The sequence below is a fragment of the Zootoca vivipara genome, chromosome Z2 (genome assembly GCF_965207765.1).
Source record: "Zootoca vivipara chromosome Z2, rZooViv2.hap1.1, whole genome shotgun sequence".
NCBI lineage: Eukaryota > Metazoa > Chordata > Lepidosauria > Squamata > Lacertidae > Zootoca > Zootoca vivipara.
The window spans coordinates 2,506,344-2,528,702 of NC_142585.1; the positions used below are offsets into that span (position 1 = coordinate 2,506,344).

Sequence of the window (22,359 nt, forward strand, 5' to 3'; positions counted from 1 at the left end):
TAAGATTTAAAAGGGATATGTACAAAAAATGGAAAAGAGGGGAAATCTCCAGAGAGGAATTCAAACATATAGCCAGCACGTGTAGAGACAAAGTCAGAAAAGCTAAAGCACAGAATGAACTCAGGCTCGCTAGAGAGGTTAAAAGCAACAAAAAGGGCTTTTATGGGTATGTCCGTAGCAAAAGGAAAAACAAGGAAACAGTGGGGTCACTCAGAGGAGAAGATGGTGAAATGCAAACAGGGGACAGAGAAAGGGCAGAACTCCTCAATGCCTTCTTTGCCTCAGTCTTCTCCAAGAAAGAAAACAACGCCCGACCTGAAGAATATGGAGCAGATGATTCAGCAGGGGAAACACAGCCCAGAATAAGTAAGGAGGTAGTACAAGAATACTTGGCTAGTTTAGATGTATTCAAGTCTCCAGGGCCAGATGAACTACATCCAAGAGTATTAAAAGAACTGGCAGAGGTGATTTCAGAACCACTGGCAATAATCTTTGAAAATTCCTGGAGAACAGGCGAAGTTCCAGCAGACTGGAGGAGGGCAAATGTTGTCCCTATTTTCAAAAAGGGGAAAAGAGAGGACCCAAACAATTACCGCCCAGTCAGCCTGACATCAATACCAGGAAAGATTCTAGAGCAGATCATTAAGCAAACAGTCTGTGAGCACCTAGAAAGGAATGCTGTGATCACTAAAAGTCAGCATGGGTTCCTGAAAAATAAGTCATGTCAGACTAATCTGATCTCATTTTTTGACAGGATTACAAGCCTGGTAGATGAAGGGAACGCTGTGGATGTAGCCTATCTTGATTTCAGCAAGGCCTTTGACAAGGTGCCCCATGATATTCTTGTAAAGAAGCTGGTAAAATGTGGGCTAGACAATGCTACCATTCAGTGGATTTGTAACTGGCTTACTGACCGAACCCAAAGGGTGCTCATCAATGGCTCCTCCTCATCCTGGAGAGTAGTGACTAGTGGGGTGCCACAGGGTTCTGTCTTGGGCCCAGTCTTGTTCAACATCTTTATCAATGACTTGGATGATGGGCTTGAGGGCATCCTGAGCAAGTTTGCAGATGACACCAAATTGGGAGGGGTGGCTAACACCCCAGAGGACAGGATCACACTTCAGAATGACCTTAACAGATTAGACAACTGGGCCAAAGCAAACAAGATGAATTTTAACAAGGAGAAATGTAAAGTACTACACTTGGGCAAAAAAAATGAAAGGCACAAATACAGGATGGGAGACACCTGGCTTGAGAGCAGTACATGTGAAAAGGATCTAGGAGTCTTGGTAGACCACAAACTTGACACGAGTCAGCAGTGTGATGCAGCAGCTAAAAAAGCCAATGCAATTCTGGGCTGCATCAATAGGATTATAGCATCTAGATCAAGGGAAGTAATAGTACCACTGTATTCTGCTCTGGTCAGACCTCACCTGGAGTACTGTGTCCAGTTCTGGGCACCACAGTTCAAGAAGGATACTGATAAGCTGGAACGTGTCCAGAAGAGGGCAACCAAAATGGTCAAAGGCCTGGAAACGATGCCTTATGAGGAACGGCTTAGGGAGCTGGGTATGTTTAGCCTGGAGAAGAGAAGGTTAAGGGGTGATATGATAACCATGTTCAAATATATAAAAGGATGTCATATAGAGGAGGGAGAAAGGTTGTTTTCTGCTGCTCCAGAGAAGCGGACAAGGAGCAACGGATTCAAACTACAAGAAAGAAAATTCCACCTAAACATTAGGAAGAACTTCCTGACAGCAAGAGCTGTTCGGCAGTGGAATTTGCTGCCAAGGAGTGTGGTGGAGTCTCCTTCTTTGGGTGTCTTTAAGCAGAGGCTTGACAGGCATATGTCAAGAATGCTTTGATGGTGTTTCCTGCTTGGCAGGGGGTTGGACTGGATGGCCCTTGTGGTCTCTTCCAACTCTATGATTCTATGATTCTAAGTTGGAAAAGCCTTGATAACCAAGAATCCACCACAGCGTAATATCCCAAGTCTGCATTAGTCCCTAGAAAGCATTGTAAAGACTCAAAGTGTCACACGCACACAGGTCGCCAAAGGGACAGGATTCCCCAACTGGGCATTTTGAACACCCAGCAGCAGCCGGTATGAGCTTCCAAATGGCAGTTCCTGCCACAGCTTTAAGACCTTAACGATCAGGCACCTAATCGCTTCCATTCCACTCAAGAGAAATCAGCTTTTCTGGTGCTCTAATCTGATGCTAATTCTGTAAGGCTCAGCTCAGATTTGCATATTTACACATCATTAACGTTTGTGTGTGGGCACAGGCACACACTCTCTGACCAGAACACGGAGAAGCCATTAGTCAACCTCTGACAGATCAAACATTGTGTTTCCCACAAAGTATCAAACAAATGAATCCCAGAAAAGGCCCTAAACCAAGAGCCCTCCTGATTGTCCTTCAACGTCAGGTATCCAGAGGTATACTGCAGCTGAATCTGGAGGTTCCATTGATCGAACACAGCTAATAGCTATTGGTCAGCAGCCCATCCTCACAAGTTGCCACTCCTCACGGGGCACCTTTCACCTAATCTGCTATCTGCCCTCTCCTTCTGAATCCCCAGGATCTGCAAATAAGCAGAGAACTTTGCAATGGCTGATGTTTGCTGGTGGGCAGCACAGAGAGTAGCTCTTTGGATACCCTCCTGCAGATAGACCACATAGCATCCTCTGTTCACTGTGTGACTATGGGCCTTGGTCTGACAGCAGAACATTTGTTTTGCAGGCAGAAGGTCTGAGATTTAATCGCTGGAGTTTCCAAGTAGGGCTGGTGACGTTCCCAGTCTGAAACCCTGGAGACCTGAGCCAGATGGACCAAGGATTTGGTTCCGTATAAGGCAGCTTGCTATGTTTGTGTGCAGATGTATGGCTGTAGCCAAGGAGGGGCAGGGTGGCAACTGCCCCCCCCCAAGTAAATAAAAAAGAAATAGTTAACTGAGTTTCTGCCCTGCTCCTCTATAAATTTTGGCTACGCCCACGTGCAGATGGACCCAGTGCTATGATTCCATTTCATTCTGTTTCACCTTGAGTTTGTACACAACCTTCCTGGATTGCTATACACAAGGCAGTATACAAGCCAAAGAAGCGTCAAAATATACTGCAAAGATCACACATCTAGTAACAAGACAATCCAATACAAATAAGTCATAATAAAAATATGACTGTAAAATAAATAATGCATAAAAGAAAGTAATATTCAATAATCCATTTAAAATATAATAGTACACAGTAAAATTAACTCTCAGGATATCAGCAAATTGCAATTCCATCTCTATGATTCTATGAATTGTGCAAATCACCTTTGGGTGACAGATTTATTTCTATTTATTTGTTTCCTGAAATGTATATACATTCCTCAGAGTGGTTGACAAAAAGAATTTTTTAAATGAATTTATCAGTTAAAAAAATAAAATCGGAAAACCATAATTAAAATCCATGCTAAGCTAAAAATCAGTTTAAAATACATGTTAACATGCTGGGAAGGCTAGTCTAACCCCAAAGGTTTTAAGCAGCACCAGAAAGGGTGAGGGCGCCTGCCTGATGTCAATAGGCAGGGAGTTCCGAAGTGTGGCTGCTAACACACTAAGTTTGATTTCCTATGAATGTAGGGCAAGTGCTATGTGGCATCTGCCATGGTACCAGCCCTGCAGACTGGAGCAGCTGAATGTGTGTTTGAGCACATGCATGGATGGGTAATATGACGTCACAGGTAAACTGGCCCCAAGTGTTGAATTCAGCCCTTGAGAATTTGGAAAACTATGGAATTTGGAGGACAAATTTTCATCTAAATGGACATGGGGGCTAATTGGGAGAGAAGGAAAACTGCTGCCTAATTATTCCATGGTTTATCTCCTTCTGGGTCCCTTCTGACTGCAACCTCATAGGAGCCAACTTCTAAAGGCCAAGGTCCCTTTGCCCTCTCAATAAAATATTTAAGGGAACTGCCCCTCCCAAAGCTGATGGGCATTTGCCATTCAAATGGTGTGTGTGTGTGTGTGTGTGCGTACACACACACACACACACACACACAACGTCATGTGATTGATTATGTGGGGTGGGACTTACCTGGGCCTCCCCAGTATTTTATTAAAGTTGGCACCCCTGGCAGCCACTATGTTGCATGATGTGAGAGCCCTTTTGCTTCTGACCCAAGTAGGAGGTTCAAGCACTGCAGTACTGCTCTGTGGTTGGACTCCAGACAACTTGTAATTTTGCTGAGCCCTGGCAAAAACACAACAAGCCCCAAGGGCTGGATTACTAGATATCTGGCAAACTAAGGATTAGCACAAATGCCTACCCTCATTTGGCTTAAGATGCTGAGCTAGACGGGCATAACCTTTGCACAGATTTTAATGGGCCTCTGCAGTGGAATTTCTCTAGTGTATTTTTCAATCTCTTCTACCAAGAGCACCTTAACTAAGATTCTGTTCATTCCCTGGCCAAGGAGCCTCTCTCCTGGCTGATTCAATCTCTCTGGCTGCCTGCTTTCCCTCTCCATCTTCTCTCAGGTTCACTCCCACATCCCACTCTCTGAACCTAGAGTGGGAGGCAATATTTCTTCCACAACAATAATGTTAGGAGCTAAATTTTGCTTGGGTGAACTGCTAGATGAAGAAATCAGCAGTCTTAATTTTGACTGAGTTCCCTCTCTTCCTGATTTTCAAGCTGCGAGTGCCAATCATTAAGTACCTGCCTCTGAAAGAACAGATGCATAGGGGTTTTGTTGGGGGGGGGGTTTCTTGGACTATTCCTTATCACTTGAGGCTCAGGTAGCCTCAGTGGCTATGGGTGTCTTTGACCATCAATAGCTAATATGCAAACTACAGTCAATATTGGACAGGATTGATCTGGCTGCAGTAATTCTTACACTGATAACTTCCAAAACTTGATCATTGCAATGTGCTCTAAGTGGGTATGCCCTAGTGCCTGGTGTAGAAGCTCCAGCTGTTTCAAAGCACTGTGGTGGCACTGTGGATGGGGAAAGACTACTGCCAGCGCATAGATAGATGATAGATAGATAGATAGATAGATGATAGATAGATAGATAGATAGATAATCTTTATTGTCATTGTCCCATACAGAACAATGAAATCGAAAAAAACCTCTACATCAGACATTCAAAACCAACAAGCCTGCTATCCCATCCTGATTAGCCCCCCACAGACTCTGGTACCCCATAATTATATGCAATATACTCCCATAAAGACTACCTTACACTGCATTTAAAACGAAAATTGCATTTGGATAGAAACTGTTTCTAACGCGGCTAGTCCTAGTCTTCATAACTCTGTACCTTCTAAAAGAAGCTAAAAGAGATAATTTCCGGGGTGCTCTTGGCTGAGTTTGACATCCAACAAATATCAGGATAGTTGAAATCCCCCATTACTACTATCTCACTTCCTTTTGAATGCTTGGTCATCTGCTCCAGGAAGGCATTATCTGTATCCTCAGTTTGGCTTGGGGATCTATAGTAAACTCCCACAATGAGATCACTGTTATTTTTCTCTCTCTTAATTTTGACCCAGATACTCTCAGAACCACCTTCGTCATGAGGGCCTGGTAAGGACCTCAAGATCTCCCGCAATGCTTTTGCAAAGTTTTTTTGCAGATAAAGTTGCTCAGATTCAGAAAGAGGTAGACTCCACCGTGGGAGCAGGGCCGGGGCGGGAGAGTGCTAGAGCCCTGTCTAGTCATGTTTTATGGGATCAATTCCAATCTGTTACCTCCGAGGATGTGGACAGGCTGCTTGGATGAGTGAAACCAACCACCTGTTTCCTTGACCCTTGCCCATCCTGGTTAATAAAAGTGAGCCGGGAAGGGCGGGGCGATGGGCTCCGCAGGGTGGTGAATGCTTCCCTCTGTGAGGGTGTCTTCCCAGACCCACTGAAAGAGGCGGTGATTAAACAGCTTCTTAAAAAGACATCTTTAGACCCGGCAAATATGGCTAATTATCGCCCAGTCTCAAATCTTCCATTCTTGGGTAAGGTGATTGAGTGAGTGGTGGCTGAACAACTCCAGGCACGCCTGGAAGAAGTGGACCACTTGGATCCCTTCCAGTCAGGATTCAGGCCTCATCATGGGACTGAAACTGTCTTGGTCGCACTGGTTGATGATCTCCGGCGGGCTAGGGACAAAGGTGAGAGCTGTTTCCTAGTCCTAGAATCATAGAATCATAGAGCTGGAATAGACCACAAGGGCCATCCAGTCCAACCCCCTGCCGAGCAGGAAACACCATCAAAGCATTCTTGACAGGTGGCTGTCAAGCCTCTGCTTAAAGACCTCCAAAGAAGGAGACTCCAGCACACTCCTTGGCAGCAAATTCCACTGCCGAACAGCTCTTACTGTCAGGAAGTTTTTGGCTGCATTTTTCTTCCTGACCGTCTCTATTGTTGGTGGGATCTAATCACACATTGGCATATTCATGTTGCACAATTAAGCCTGATTCAAAACTTTTGCACGAGAAACCTGCTTCCCCAGAATTGTACTTTTCAGGATAAGTAAAGTGATGGGCAGATGCATTGGAAAGTGGGATAACATTTGCTTGACACCTTGTTGCCTGATGTTGAAGCCATGGATTCTGCATCCGGCCCCAGTCTCAAGATGAATGTCAGGAGAGTTAACGGACATTCCCACAAGGTCCTTTTAGGGTGTGGGAATGTTCAGGGAGAGGATATATTGTTTGATTATATCCTATTCCCACTTGTGTTAGCAAGTTTCACAATTTAGCAGAGTAACATTCCTCTTTTAAACTCACGCAGTGGATGCATTGCTCAGGTTCGCTATATCCTCTATAATAATACTGTCCTGGTATCCTCCTAAAAGATAAGACACAACACAGTCTTCTATAAGAGTATAAAAAGAGTTTACTCACACATCATCCTGTTCACAGTAAGATCCCAGAAGGTAGGCTTTGCTTAGAAAAGTAATATACCTGGAATCTATCCCATAGGGAGATGATTCCTTTGTTCTCTCTCAGCTGGAAGCCAAAATAGCATCTTTGGCTAAGATGGTGTTGCTTGCTTGAAGAGCAAAGTCAAAAAGAGAAATATGGCGGCCAGCCCAAGTGCTTTTGTTACCTGCCCAGGTCACACACGCCTTGTCACATGCAGAGGAAGTCTGTCCCAGCTCAGGAGAAACAGGAAGTTTCGACTGGCTGGTGCAGACATCCCCTTTCTGTGTCCACTCTAGGGATGTTGTACTTGACTGCTCTTGTGTTTCACATCCCGCATAGGGGCTATGCAGGACTCAGGTGGCACCAACATGCTAGGAACCAGGTGAATGACAGTGGTGGATCTCCTGTCTCTGGAAGCCAAAAACTTTTCTCTTACTCAGGTCTCTTGCATTATTAGGGAAAGCAGACAGGTTCCTGGTACTGTAGGTGGAAAACTGGAATAAAGAGAAACAAGGTTATTTTCTATGAACAAATGGCGCATTAGGATGCGGGGAATATTGTGCTACTTTTCCTGATTCTAATGTGAGTACTTCTGTCCCATTTTCTAATGTTCCTTTCACACTTCAGTACCTCTTGCATTTTGGAATTGTGCCTTTTTTGATCAACATACCAGCATTAGACCTCCAGGTATAGGGCGGTATATAAATTCTAATACAGTCATACCTCAGTTTAAGTATACCTCGGTTTGAGTATTTCCAGTTTAAGTATTCCGTGGACCTGTCTGGAACGGATTAATCCTCTTTCCATTACTTTCAATGGGAAAGTTCGCTTTAGGTTAAGTACGCTTCAGGTTAAGTACGGACTTCCGGAACCAATTACACTCATACCTTGGGTTAAGTACGCTTCAGGTTGAGTACTCCACGGACCAGTCTGGAACAGATTAATCCACTTTCCATTACTTTCAATGGGAAAGTTTGCTTCAGGTTAAGTACGCTTCAGTTTAAGTACTCCACGGACCGTCTGGAATAGATTAATCCACTTTCCATTACTTTCAATGGGAAAGTTTGCTTCAGGTTAAGTATGCTTCAGGTTAAGTACAGACTTCTGGAACCAATTGTGTTTGTAAACCGAGGTACCACTGTAGTAGTAATAATAATAATGATAATAATAATGCAATGAATCTCATTCAGCCCAGTGGGTGTGGCACATCAAATAATGTTATTGGACAGTGAAAACAGTAGGAAAGAGCTATATGCTAGTATACTGCCCCATTGTTGTTGTTGTTGTTGTTTTTAAAAAAACTTTACTCACATGCTTTTCTGAGATAATGGGGCTGCAAACAGAGATTTTTGGGAATCAAAAAACAGCAAATGAAGGGAAGCCGGCGCCCACCAGGGAAAGGGCCTTTTCCCTAGGGACAATCCAGTTGTGCAATATCCTGCAAGGGAAGCTCCCAGCACCATCCTTGAGGTTCTTTCTGGCCAGCTGGACCATTCTGTTTCCCAAGGCCTTATTGAGTCATAGAAAACATTTACGTACTGCTATATCATAAAAAATATCCAAGCCGTTTACGATAATTGCATGCTGCTTACTAGAACAGAAATGGTTTACAATAAGTCTAGTTTTGTGTGTGTGTGTGTGTGTGTGTGTGTGTTAACTTTGGGGTGGTAAGTCTCACCTGCTGGAAGGAGAAAGTGGAAACCTCTCAGAAAGATCTGCATGGCTTGGCTGGGTCACGACAGAAGGCCATGAGAAAGAGAGACAGACACATTTGTTTGAATGTTTAAGGAAGAAGCTGTGATCTTCACCTAAGGAAAAACTAAGCCCATGCTTGGATAAGCATGTGAATGTAAATACCTTGCACATATCCTTCTTTAGCTATATGTTCTGCATGTAAAAGCTTTTGAATTTTTTATCACTTTAATTTCAAGAAAAGTCAGAATTGCACATGATTTGGCTTCCTAGCTGCTGTTTAGCTACTCTGCCAGCACAGTATGCTGATACAATAAATACGAAGAAAGAGAGGGAGAGAAAGAAAGAGAAAGTTCAAACCACACTTCAAAGACTGGTTGCTTCAACTCTTTTGCAGGAGAAGTGACTTATTGCAGGTGGGGGTACAAGAAAGAGAGAGAGAGAGAGAGAGAGAGAGAGAGAGAGAAAGAAAGAAAGAAAGAGAGAAAGAGAGAGAGAGTTGGCTAAGCGAAGCACTTCATATGGTGAGGTAAGTTGCAAACTTGCTTATTAAACTTAACTTTCCATTTTGCTCAGGTCTTGATCAGTTTGCTATCAAGAAATTTGCTGAGGAGTTTGAAGGAGGCACAGTGAGTGGGAGTCTGAGAAATTAATCAGCAAAACTCTGAAACTTTTTGCTCTTTCATGTGAAAAAAGAAGAAGATAGACGATAAGAAGCTGGTATCTTTGAAAACCCAAAACAATGCAATGCCTTGGAAAAAGGGAATGTAAGCTAATTTATTGCTTGTCTGATTTATATGCCACACTTTGAGCTGCATTTGGCCCAAAAGAGCATGAGAAGAACCTGCCAGTGGCCCATCTAGTCCAGCTTCCTGCTCTCACAGTGGTCCCTCAGATGCCTGTGGGAAGCCAGAAAGCAGCGCCCATGAGCAAGAGCATTCTCCTTTCCTCTGGTTTCCATCATCTTCTGTTTAGAAGCATTGCTGCCTCCAGTCATGGAAGCAGAGCATAACCATCCCGGCTAGTAGCCACTGATAGTCTTAGCCTTCATGAAATTGCCCAGTCCATTTTTAAAGCCATATTCACAAAATGCAATAATGATGCTGATGATAATGATCGAATTGAAACCACACTATGCCCTCTCAAAACTGAATGTTAGCAGTTAAAACATTAGCAGTCACTTGTAAAAGCAATCACCATTAATAATAATAATAATAATAATAATAATAATAATAATAAGTTTTCTGAAAGTTCCATGGAACTTTAAAATATATTCCGATGTCTGCTTATGTGAGCTTTCTTTTCTTTTGTAAAAGCAAACAAATATAAAGGATTCTTCTTACATCAAATCTGGGTCAAAAAACAAAGGTAAAATAGACATAGCAATATTAAGCCACTGAAAAAAGAGCTTCCCATTTGTAGGTATACTTTTAACGTAAAGATGAGCCTTATCCAACCTGGTGTGCTCCAAGAGGTTTTGAACTGAAACGTTGTACTCAGTTATCTCAGGCTGATAGGAATTGTAGTCCAAAACCAGACTGTGATAACCATGTTGCTACTGAAAAACAATCAGTGGGGCAATATCAGAAGGTTTGCGTATGGTTTGCAGAGGATGCTTTAAAAAATTATTATTAAGAAAAAACTGAAAGGGAGCATCACACCCACCCACCCACCCACACACCCACACACCCAATGAACACTGCCAGTCTGGGATGCTCCTGTCGTAACAACCTGAGTAAGCAGCCAAGGCTAATGTCCTGGTTTTGGTTGTGTATACCAGTTGAGACCAGGACACCTAAAATAGCATCTCACCCCTTCTATACCCAATTGACCACTGCACTCTGCAAGTGAGGGCCATTTGCAGGTACCAGCCTTGAGGAGGTCACCAATAGAGGACCCCATACGAGTTATGCTTATGGCAAAGACAAGGAAACAATGGCTTGTGATAACCACTCATACAGTAGTTCAGATGCACATTTTTTTTTAAGTTAGCTATGGCTTATACCTGTTGTAATCAGGCTCCCAGAGTTAAACTGATAAGGACTTGGTTGCCCTCTATAGGCAAAAGAAAATTTCAAACTAAAAATGCAGAACATGCAGTTTCAGTGAGTAGAAAAGGCTCTTACACACTGTTCAATAAAACACACCCTTCACCCCCCCCTAAAATATTTAAGGGGGGTCCTCCTTCAAACAGTGCGAGTGCATTGGATCTTGTGATCAATTATTTGGGGTCGAGCTTACCAGCCCCCCAATATTTTATTCAAGTTGGTACTCCAACTTTGTGTCCATACCTATGGGGGGTTGTTCACTGTTCTCACTTCCATTGTACCAAGAGCACAGCTTCTTCCCATTTGTATTTCATACAATACATATCACACACACACACACACACACACACACACACACACACACATGCATACATGCATATATGGTTTTTCAAATTAAAATTTTGCAATCACATATCCAACATACATAATAAAAACAAGATTCCAAAGAATCTCCTGAACTTCCCTCCTCCCCTTTGTGGGGTCTATTGTTAGTCATTTCCTCCTGCATCTTTTATAATAATCCAAATCTTTTGCATCTCCGTTATATTCAAAATTAAACTACAAGTGTTATTCCAATCCTACTAACGATTTTAATTGTTTACAATGATTTTTAAGATAAATTATAAATTTTCCCCATTCCTTATCAAATTTTTGGTTTCCTGATTTCTGATTGCCTGTTTGTATTTCAGATCTAGAGTCATGTTGCACATTTTAAAAACCCTACCATGGACCCTTCATAAGCAGACCATAAAACCGCTGCCACTCCCTTCTATTACAGTTTCTCTCTGTTTTTTCATGTACTTTCGGCAGCATCGTTAGATCGCCACTGCACTCCGACTAAACTTTGTATCCACACCTGGCCAACAACGCGTTTCCGTGATCAGCATCAATGTCTCGCTTTGCTATCCGCTCTATCAGCCCCGCTGCCCCTTCTTTGCTCTGAGCCCCCTGCAGCTTTGCAGGAGGAAGAGGGGGCACGTCTGCCCTTAGGGGTGCTCCGGAGTTGCAGAAGCAGGAGTCTGCGCCTTCCAGTTGGCAAAGCCTTTGCCCATAGAAGGGGGAATAGCACATGGGCAGGGTCCGTCATTCTCACACAAAAGCCCTCTCCCCTTGGCAAAGGAAGGGAAATCCAGCTTGCGGTCCTCACTGACTAGCACAGCTAACGACTCAGGCTCAGGCACTTCTACCCAGAAGTAAGCCCCACTGACTGCAAAGGGACTTCCTCCCAGGTAAATGTATTCCTCCCGGCCCCTCACTCATCCCTGCCTTCCGCCGAATTAACCCTCTGAATCAACTCCGTTCAGCCTAAGAGCAGAAAAGGGGTTGGCAAATTAGGGCGCGGGAGCGATCTGGCCCTTTAGTTTAGAAAGGCAAAACAGTAAAAAGGTGGGTAAGCGTGCATTTTAAAATGTGCACTGTCTGCAGTCCTAGATCCATTTTCTGACAGTTAAGTCCCACTGGACACAGTGGCGATTACTTCTGGATAGCCTTGCACCGCAACACGGCTGGGATGGCTCATTTCGTAGAACATGAGATTCAGGGTAGCGGGTTCGGGTCTCATGTAGGTTGAAAGATTCCTGCATTGCAGGGGGTTGGACTTGATGACCCTCGAGGTCTCTGATTCTTTCTAACTCTACGATTCTTTGATTCTAACACACAGAGACACACAACCAAGAATTTGGCAATGACGTGCTGCAGTGTGCAAGTAAAGTAAATGACGTATTGGGGGGGTTTAAGGGGGAAAGAGGGGAGGGAAGGATAGCATGGGGGTGGAAACTTTCCCTTGCTAACTTTTCCCTCCCCTCTTTTCACTCCTAAGCAGTCAGTCCACCAATTTGTATGGGAATAATAAACATAGGGACACGGGTGGCGCTGTGGGTTAAACCACTGAGCCTAGGGCTTGCCCACCAGAATGTCGGCGGTTCGAATCCCTGAGACTGGGTGAGCTCCCGTTGCTCGGTCCCAGCTCCTGCCAACCTAGCAGTTCGAACTTCGAAAGCATGTCAAAGTGCAAGTAGATAAATAGGTACCGCTACAGCGGGAAGGTAAACGGCGTTTCCGTGTGCTGCTCTGGTTCGCCAGAAGCAGCTTTGTCATGCTGGCCACATGACCTGGAAGCTGTACTCCGGCTCCCTCGGCCAGTAAAGCGAGATGAGCGCCGCAACCCCAGAGTCGGTCACGACTGGACCTAATGGTCAGGGGTCCCTTTACCCTTACCTTAATAAACACCTACCAACCTATGTACGACTGCTACCAGAATTTCTAAACTAATGTATGTTAAAGCTCTATGAATGTACGTTATTTAACCAGGTCTTTGGTTGATTGATATCCCTTGCCATTTTAAAATGTGTTGTCTTTGTAGGTTTTTAATTTTTATTACTCATTTTGTGCTTTTTAAATCGTAATTTTATATTGTGAACTGCCCTGAGACCTGCGGGATAAAGATTCAAAGTAACATGTAACATGTAAACATGTCAGTGCGTCATGGCATGGCATAACCCCCCCCCCAATTATGCATAACCAAAAACAGTATCCACGCCTCTCTTCAAAAGCATAGGCTATTCTACTGTTGTCCATTACATATTGTTGTCAACAGGGATTGTGTTGTTGGGGAGATGAGAGTTTGTCTCAGATTTTGTCTTATAAATGACATTACTTGACAAAAGCAACCTCACACCTCCCATTCATTTTGTATATATACTTAAGGTACATATGTAAGAGGCTTGTTTTTAATTATATTTTGGGAATAATTCATGTTGTTATGTAGCTTCATTGTTTCATACTTTCTGGATGTCCCATGATCATATTATATAGCAGCTGTGTTCTGTGTTATAAATTAAGCACAGCTAAGAGTTGTTTCTTTTTGTTTTCCAGTGTATTTTTTAATCAATTAAAAATTGGTATGGCATGAGCAAATTTTTATTCTGAAAGTGTGGCCCGGGGAAAACAGTTTGAGAACCACTGGTTTAGGTAGTTGGGAGAGGGGAGGCTTCTCACGCTCTTAGAATGCTAGAAATGTAGAGTTGGAAAGGGTCTCGAGGATTATCCAGCCCAACCCCCTGCAATGCAGGAATCTAAACTAAAGCATCCGTGACAGATGACCATCCAACCTCTGGGTAATAACCTCCAAAGAAGGAGAATCCACTTCATGGGAAGTTTTTCAGCAGAGGTTGGGTGGTCATTTGTCATGGATTCTTGTTGGACTTGATGACCCTTGGGGTACCGCCCACCTTTATGATTCTAAGAACGTTGCAATAAGAAAACCCCTGTCCTGGGAAGATGTATCCTTAATTGCGGGCAGAAGCTAGTGGCATGCAAAAAAGTTTCCCCGCAAGATTTTCTTTAAGGTGAGCGCCGAAAGTGTTTGCTGAGTGTCTATTGGTGGAGCCTTTCACAGGATTGGACCAATGACAAGACGGGGTTTGTTTCAGGTGGTTTGAGGAGCCTCGCCCAGGACAGTTCAGCAGCTGAACTGACTCGGTAGCGAGCGAGAGTGCAGCTGAAGCAGTTTCTGAGGACGGAGATTCGGAATCTAAGGAGAGAAAAAGGTACTGTAAGACTGAGAGCATCCAGGCGCCTCCTCGGTTCACCCGGGCTGACTCGCGTTCTAAATCCTCCACAGGGAAAAGGGCCCCTTGGCTACAAACGGAGCCATTTGCCATCGAAGCAGAGCAAACGGTCCGGGGGTGGGGGGTGGAAATACATAGGTTCTTCTCGGAACATGCGGTGGGGATAGCATTTCAGCTGAAGCCCCAATTTTTCAGGTCCTAGAGATGGGCATCCAAAGATGTGTATGCTCCGGGATGCTGTTCAGAAGGGGTGTGCGCGTGCAGCGACTGTGGTGGGAATCGGCACCTGCTCGAACTTACGCAATTGCAAAAGTTTATGCGCCTAAGAACTTGAAAGGATACGCATGCATGGGGGACCGGGAACAAAACGTTGGGGTCGGGCTTCCTTGTGCGCTAATATTCGAGTTACCTGTGTGTCGCCTGCACTGGCCCCCATAGCGTCCGCTCCCTGCGCTTGCATGGCGAGTTTGAAGAGGGCTTCTGTTTTGCAACAAGGAACGGGTGATTTCGGAGTGGTGGTGGTTTGATGTTGGAAGATTTAACTCTCCGCTCCTCAGCTGTCCCCAATTAGGTTTAGAAGAAAATCATCTGTTGAGTCTTCCCCTCTCCTTGCAAGGAGATTTGAACACGGATCATCTCCCCACCCCACAACAAAGCAAATTAAACCAGGAAAAAGCGCTACAAAATATTTATTTTCGTGGGGAGGGGTGAGTGTGCACACATGCAAGTTTGGGGCGTCCTTCGCAGCTTCTTAGTTTCTCGAATGTGCTGCAAATGAGCTGGCAGCAACCGCTGCCCTTGATAGTATTTTTGTTTTGGGGACCAGCCTTTCGCTTATGCGTGGTTTGCCCCGTTGCTGTTTGCCTGTAGTTGAGCCTCCTTATTCCCGTACACATTTGGTCTCTAAATGTTTTGGGTGGGGGCTGGTGAAAGTTGTTCTGCAAAGCCTCTGGAGCGGGCAGCAAGTTGGCAAAAAGTTTCGTTTGTGTGGACCAGTGCAGTTTGGCGACGAGAACAGAGGTAGAGTTTTGCTTATTGTAGCCTAATCTTAGACTGGTCCAGGCAGGATAAAAGTGAATGGTTGTATTTATCATTGAATCTCAGAGCTGGAGGGAACCCCAAGGGTCACTTAGCTCAGGCTTCTATTGATGGAACCTGTCTGTTGAAATTGTGCAAACCATTCGGGAACCAGATGCCAGGAGTGGCGGTATAGAAATATTTCCAGTGAATGCATTAAATACCCTATGGTACTCCACAAGAATTATTTTATTTATTTTATTTTCCTTAAAGTTTAAGCACTGCTTGATTGTATAAAAATAGGCTTTCAAAGCGATTTACAGAAAAAATAAAATAAAACAATGACATTAGATGTGAAAATTGTTAAAAACAAGTATTTAAACATTCAAACATTAATCATTAAAATCAACGATGAGCTAAAAACATTTCAACATTCTACATATCTGGATAGGATTGCCTAAACTGACATGTTTTAATTTTATCTTTTCTTTTTCTTTTTATTGGATCTTCAACATAAAACAGAAAGGAGAAGAAGAAAAGAATCACAGACAATTATTAACATTACCTAAAACATGATGAATGAAAACAGGTTAGTTATGATTCACACATTGTTTTGAAAATAGCTGTTATTTATTTATTTCAAAAACATGTTATTTTTCTTTCTTTGTTATAGAGTTTGGATGGTGTGTATGCCAGCCTGAAAATAAGTATTTAATTATGAAAGCCCAACTATACTATAAACTTATTTGTTATGTACCCCATTACCTGAACCTCACTAACTTTCTGTATGTTTTACACTATGGTTGTAAAATGTTTAATTATATTTTATGGGTTTATGGTTCTTTTTTTGTAAATTGCTTTGAGTCCACCCACCCCGCCCTTTAGTAGTATATACATTTTATGAAGAAATTAAATAACTAAATAATCAAAAAGAAATAAAGTCATATCAAATTGCATAGAAATTGCCATGATTACCTCTTGCAACTTACAGTTTGTGGGATAATTGTTCTAATAGCACTGTTTGCCAAACTACAATGTACCATTGATCCAGATTTAAGAAATCCAAAGTTTTTCAAGATCTGGCTATGGCAGTGTGAGCTTCAGTTAACAGATGTAATATAAGTCCTTCCTTTCTAAATGCATTGTTTCTCCTGTAAATACATCAGGTAGAGTCAAATAAGAACAGAGAGACTACTTTCTGCTGTGATTAGTGAAATACTATTCCAAAAAGCTGCCATGTTGGGGCAGTCCCACCACTTGTTTTTGGACATACCAAGGCTTGCACAGCTTTTCTAGCATGCAGGAGAGTGAGTTGGTTGGTTTTGTGAAGGACAGCGGCCTGAGGGTCAAGCACCAACCATGGCTGATGAAGCCAATGAAGACTTGTATGGTCTCTTTGACCATAGCTTCTGCCAGCTTTCCTCCTCTATTTGCCAGTTTGATTCCCACCATCCACAGGGGTTTGCTTAAAAGAAGTGAATAAAATATTGATTAATGTTTTATAACATACAGAAAATAGTCATTTTAGTAGATTGGATTCTCCTATAATTAGCTTCTCAGCACTTCTCAATTTTCAGCTAGCCCCCCCCTTTTTTAGTTTGTGCAATTAAAATGAAATACTTTAACCTGCACCCACAATATTCTGTATTTTCTCAATGTTTTTCTCAATGTTTAATTGCTTTTTAATTACCCCTTCCCTATGCTTATAGCAGTTCCTTCCTTTCTTTTATAGGCCCTTCTATTTTACATATATATCTTAATTATCATTATTGCTATTACTTTTATTTCACAGTAAAGAAGAGGAAGGAAGCGGAGAGCTTGGCCCACAGCCTTCGGATGGGGGAGCAGCTGGCCCCAGTGTTGACTCTCTTGTTGAGGGGGTGCAAGGGAGCTTATCTTTGGAAGAAGAAGCCCTGGCAATGTTTGACGTGCTTGAAGAAATGGAAGAATTGTATGAAGATGAAGATGATCAGTTTGTAGACCCATCCCTGGCAAGGGAGGATGATATGGATGCTCGGTTCCCAATGTTGGCATCAAGTGACCAAGAGGACCAGTTGCACTCAGAGACGACCGAATTTGACACAGATGAATATGTTGAAGCTTTATTATCATTTATGGGCTTAAATCAACTGGAAGACGAAGAACATGATTGTGAAGAGGGTGCAGCTGCTGGTGGATGTTCAACTAGGAATGCTTGGATTAAACTTGGCCAGGAAGCAATGAAGTACTTCAAAAGAGCTCCAGTTTTCCACTTCATGTTGGGAACCTTTGCCACTGATCCTCCTGTTGAGAGGCAACAAGAGGAAGGAAGAGGAAGAGGAGAGGCTGCCCCACAGCCTTCGGATTTGGGAGCAGCTGGTCCAAGTGCTGAGCCTCCTGTTGAGGGGGCGCAAGATATAGAAGAGAGTTCATCTCTGGAAGAAAAAGTCATGGCAATGTTTGCAGAGCCTGAAGAAATGGAAGAATCTCATGATGCAGATGAACAGCTTGCAGGCATGTCCCAAGCATTGGAGGCTGACATGGAAACTTTGCCCCCAACATTGGCATCAAGTCCAGGAAAGGAGAAAGTGAGCCAGTTGCCCTCAGAGTGCACCAAATTCGATGCAGATGAATTTGCAGAAGCTTCATCACCATTTATAGGCTTAAATCAACCAGAAGGAGATGAACGTGATCATGAAGAAAATGCTGGTGGCGACGCTTTACCTAGCGATCCTTGGAATCAACTTCGCCAGGAAGCAGTCAAGTACTTCAAAAGAGCTCCAGTTTTCCACTACATGCTGGGAACCTTTGCGGCTGATCCTCCTGCTGAGAGGCCACAAATGAAGAGGCAAGAAGAAGAGGAAGGGAGAGGAAGAGAGGAGACTGGCCTGGAACCTACGGATGGGGGAGCAGCTGGCACCAGTGCTGGTCCTCCTGTTGAGAAGCCACAAATGAAGAGGCAACAAGAAGAGGAAGGGAGAGGAAGAGGGGAGACTGGCCCACAGCCTTCAGATGGGCGAGAGGCCGGCCCCAGTGCTGGTCCTCCTGCTGAGGGGGTGTAAGCTAAGAGAAAGTATTCAGAATAATGATGGCAATGCCTGCAGAGTTTTTTTGGTAGAATCTTATGCAGAAGTTTTTTTAAAAAAAAGTAGAGAGGATCTTGCAACTCTTAAATGCCCATTATAGAATTCCAATATGCTTCTTCCTTTTTTTAAAAAAAGTTTTTTTATTAAACCTTGAAATGAGCAAAGAAAAAGCAATATACCAACAGTTAACATCAAATATCAAACCTTTTAAAACATGAAAACCAAAAGAAAGAAGAAATGCTTCTGCTTCTCTATCAGCTTTATAGATTTATGCAAAACCCTTGCTCTGTAGTAATATCCTACTTTCTATAAACCAACCTTCAAACCCAAATATCACAAGCTTATTTTTCTTTTTGTGCAAATAGTCCATAAGTAACTTTAAATCCCTAATAAATGTCAGCAATATTTTTTCTCTAATTAAACATGCAAATCTAATAATTTCAATAACCATTCTTCCATAGTAATGATAAGTTCTTCTGTCTTTGTGCATATAACAATCTTGCTGCTGTAAGCATATATTGAAATAATCTTCTATACTCTTTTTTCTAATTCTACATCCATTAGTCCCAGCAAGAAGTTCTGCTTTCAGTTGGATATTAACATTAAAAAACCTCTATCAATGTGTTTAATTCTATCCATTATTTTTTACCTTTTTTTTAAAAAAAATTCAATAAAGATTTCCTTATTTTACAAAAGTACGTGCATATTATCTTCTTTCAGGTCCCTTTCTACAGATCAGTTACATTCAATGTGAGACATTAGTGTTGTATACAATATAAGGTTGAGGGAGAAGAGTGGGGAGAGGGGGTGGGGTGTACTTGTGGTGTACATGAGTGCACATGCATGTACATGTGGGTTATGTGGGAGCACCTAGGGGTGTACATTGGTGTAAGGTAAAGGTAAAGCGACCCGTGACCATTAGGTCCAGTCGTGACCGACTCTGGGGTTGCGGCGCTCATCTCATGTTATTAGCCGAGGGAGCCGGCGTACAGCATGACAAAGCTGCTTCTGGCAAACCAGAGCAGCACACGGAAACACCGTTTACCTTCCCGCTGGAGCGGTACCTATTTATCTACTTGCACTTTGAGGTGCTTTTGAACTGCTAGGTTGGCAGGAGCTGGGACCAAGCAATGGGAGCTCACCCCGTCGCGGGAATTCAAACTGCCAACCTTCTGATCGGCAAGCCCTAGGCTCAGTGGTTTAACCCACAGCGCCACCCGCGTCCCGTACATTGGTGTACATGAGTGCATATGAGTACACAGGGTGTACATGGGCGTGTGTATATGGGTATACATGAGTGCACGTGAGTGTACATGTTTGTATGGGCATATGTACATGGGTTATGTGGGGGTGTACATGGGAACATATGGGTGCAGAGTGGAGTGCTGTGGGGCTTCATGTGGCTAAAGAGAAAGCACCAGGAGATAAGAGCTTGAGTAAAGACTGGCAGACATGCTTAGCAACATGGCCTAAGGGGAGCCAGGACTCAAATGTTATTATTTATTTTATTTATTGCAATTCTATCCCATGATTTTCCCCAAGGAGCTTTATTGACTTCTGCGCTGAAGAAGCCAAGCCCATAATGGCAGTATCAAGAATAGTACATGTAGGGGGAGACATTTGAACCCAGGTCCCTGGATCTTAGTCACAATGCTGCATACCTTCTTCAACATTTCTCCAATGAAAATAGGGACGTCCTATTTAATAATAATAATAATAATAATAATAATAATAATAATTATAGCTTCCAACATGTATATGTCTTCTAAAGACTATCTCTTTGGATTATCTCTTTGGATTGGGGGCCACATAACTCCATGCCCTCCAATGTTTCTCTGATGAAAATAGGCACTGTGGTCTAAACCACAGAGCCATGGCCGGTGCGTCCATTTAGGCAGACTAGGCAATCGCCTAGAGCGCCGAAATGGAGGGGGCGCAATCCAGCCTGCCCAGGGCCGTCCAGTCCTAGGCTAGTTTCGGCTGAGCAGGTGGAGGCAGCACAGCCCGACAGAGCACGAGTTAGGCGTTCCACCTGCCACGCCGCGTCCTCCCTTCAGCCCCCAGTTGTGCCCTCCGGCAAGGCCAAGTGCGGCGGGCAGCCAGAGGGCGTGACAGGAAGCTGGAGGGCATGGCACAGTGGGTGGAAACGCCGAACTCGCGCTCCGACGGGCTGTGCCACCTCCGCCTGCTCAGCCCCGCTGCTTTGGGGCGAACCGCGAGGGAGGGCTCCGTTTCCCTCCCTCACGGCTTCGTTTGAAGGCGGAAGCTGGTCTTGAAGCCTTGAAGGAGGGCTCCGTTTCTCTCCCTCGCGGCTTGTTTTGGAGCAGTGGGGCTGCGCAGGAGACACTTAGCTCCTGCCTAGCCCCGCTGCTTTGGGGCGAGCGGCGAGGGAGGGCTCCGTCTGGGCCGCTTTCCCTCACCCCGCCCCACAGTGAGCCAGGGAGAAGGGAGATGTGGCCGCCCCTGCGAGAGGTGGCGACAGGATCAGCGCCCCGAAAGTGCTCCTTTTGGGGCACACATTCCGCTGCCGCCTCTCGCAAGAGCAGGCTTCCTCCCCCCCTTTCTCTTTCTCCCTTCTCTCTCTCTCTCTCTCTCTCTCTCTCTCTCTCTCTCTCTCTCTCTCTCTCTCTCTCTCTCTCTCTCTCTCTCTCTCTCTCTCTCTCTCTCTCTCTTACCCACCCCTTCCTTCCTTCCGTCTTCCCTCTCTCTCTCTCTCTCTCTCTTGCTATTTCCCTCTCCCCCATCCTTCCCCCTGCACCTTTGAAGGGCCACCTTTGCAAGGAAACACTTGCCCCACCCCCAGCCCCTAACAGGACCCCCAAGGCTCTTGCTTCAGCTCTTCCGCCGCCCCCCAAGGAGCTCTTCAGCCCCTACCTAGCTGGGAGCCCAGGGAGGCAATCCAGAGCGCCACAGGCAGGCTGTGGGTGGCAGCTGGCCAGAGAGGACATGTCATGCCTGTTCCCAAGGATGAGGCACAGAGGAGCCTGCCAGATCCTGGGCCAGTCCATCTCCCTCAGTGCAGCCAACACTGGTTGGCAGCAACAGTTCTCCAGCTTTCAGCCCTGCCTGGAGTTGCTGCCAGGGAATAGCTGCCAGGATTCCTGCATTGCAGGGGGTTGGGCTAGATGACCGATGCAGCTCTGTGTGTGTGTGTGTGTGTGTGTGTGTGTGTGTGTGTGTGTGTGTGTGCACCTTGTGGGTCTTTCATCCCCTGCAAGAGAAAGCCTTCCCCATCAAGCCAAAGGGCAACCCTTTTGCTGGGGGCACCTGCTGGAACTCTGAAACCTGCTGTCCAAATAAATCCCCTCTCTCCAAGCCTCCCTCTTGACAGACCCCCATGAAGAGGAGCCTCCTTCCATGGCCGCCCCAACCTAACCTCTTCCCGAACCCCAGACGCTGAGCTTTCATTTTTCAAAAAAGGTCTCTAGTCCTCCCAGAGAACTTTGGAACTCCCCTGCCTAGGGAAGCTAGATGGGCTCCCTCCTTTTTTTTTATAATATTTTTTATTGAACATTTTTTCAACAAACATACAACAAACATACAAAATACAAAATACAAAAACATATCAAAAACATCAAAATACAAAATACAAAAATATAACAGAAAAATATATCATTTCTCATCCATTATAATACTCATTGTCTTCAGGCTTCCCCAATTCCCTACTATCTGGTTTTCATTTTTTTAAAACTTCTATAGCAGTTTCTAAATCATCTTCTTTCCCATCATGCAATCCCTTTAAAACTTCTAAGTTAATTCATCTTCATATCATTTACCCTAATTTCAAACTTTAAATCTTCTATTGTTTCCCTAATGCCTTAACCTCTTTACTTTCCTGGATTTTCAAACTCTAATTATCGAATACATTCCCTATATACATTTTAAATTTCTTCCAGTCCTTTGAAACTTTGTCATTTGTCTGGTCCCGGAGTCTTCCTGTCAATTCTGCCAATTCCATATAGTCCATCATTTTCATTTGCCATTCCTGCTTCGAAGGCAATTCTTCTTTTTTCCAATATTTTGCTAATAAAATCCTAGCGGCTGTGGTGGCATACAT

General features: G+C 44.1%; 1 protein-coding gene across 1 annotated transcript; it reads left to right on the plus strand.

Moving 5' to 3' along the window:
* Nucleotides 1–14,082: 14,082 nt before the first annotated feature.
* Nucleotides 14,083–18,993, plus strand: LOC148686529 (uncharacterized). Its single transcript, XM_088664421.1, has 3 exons — nt 14,083–14,199; nt 15,760–15,826; nt 17,030–18,993. The coding sequence occupies exons 2-3, from the start codon at nt 15,810–15,812 to the stop codon at nt 18,276–18,278; spliced, it is 1,266 nt and encodes a 421-aa protein (XP_088520547.1). The 5' UTR covers nt 14,083–14,199; nt 15,760–15,809; the 3' UTR covers nt 18,279–18,993.
* Nucleotides 18,994–22,359: the final 3,366 nt, after the last annotated feature.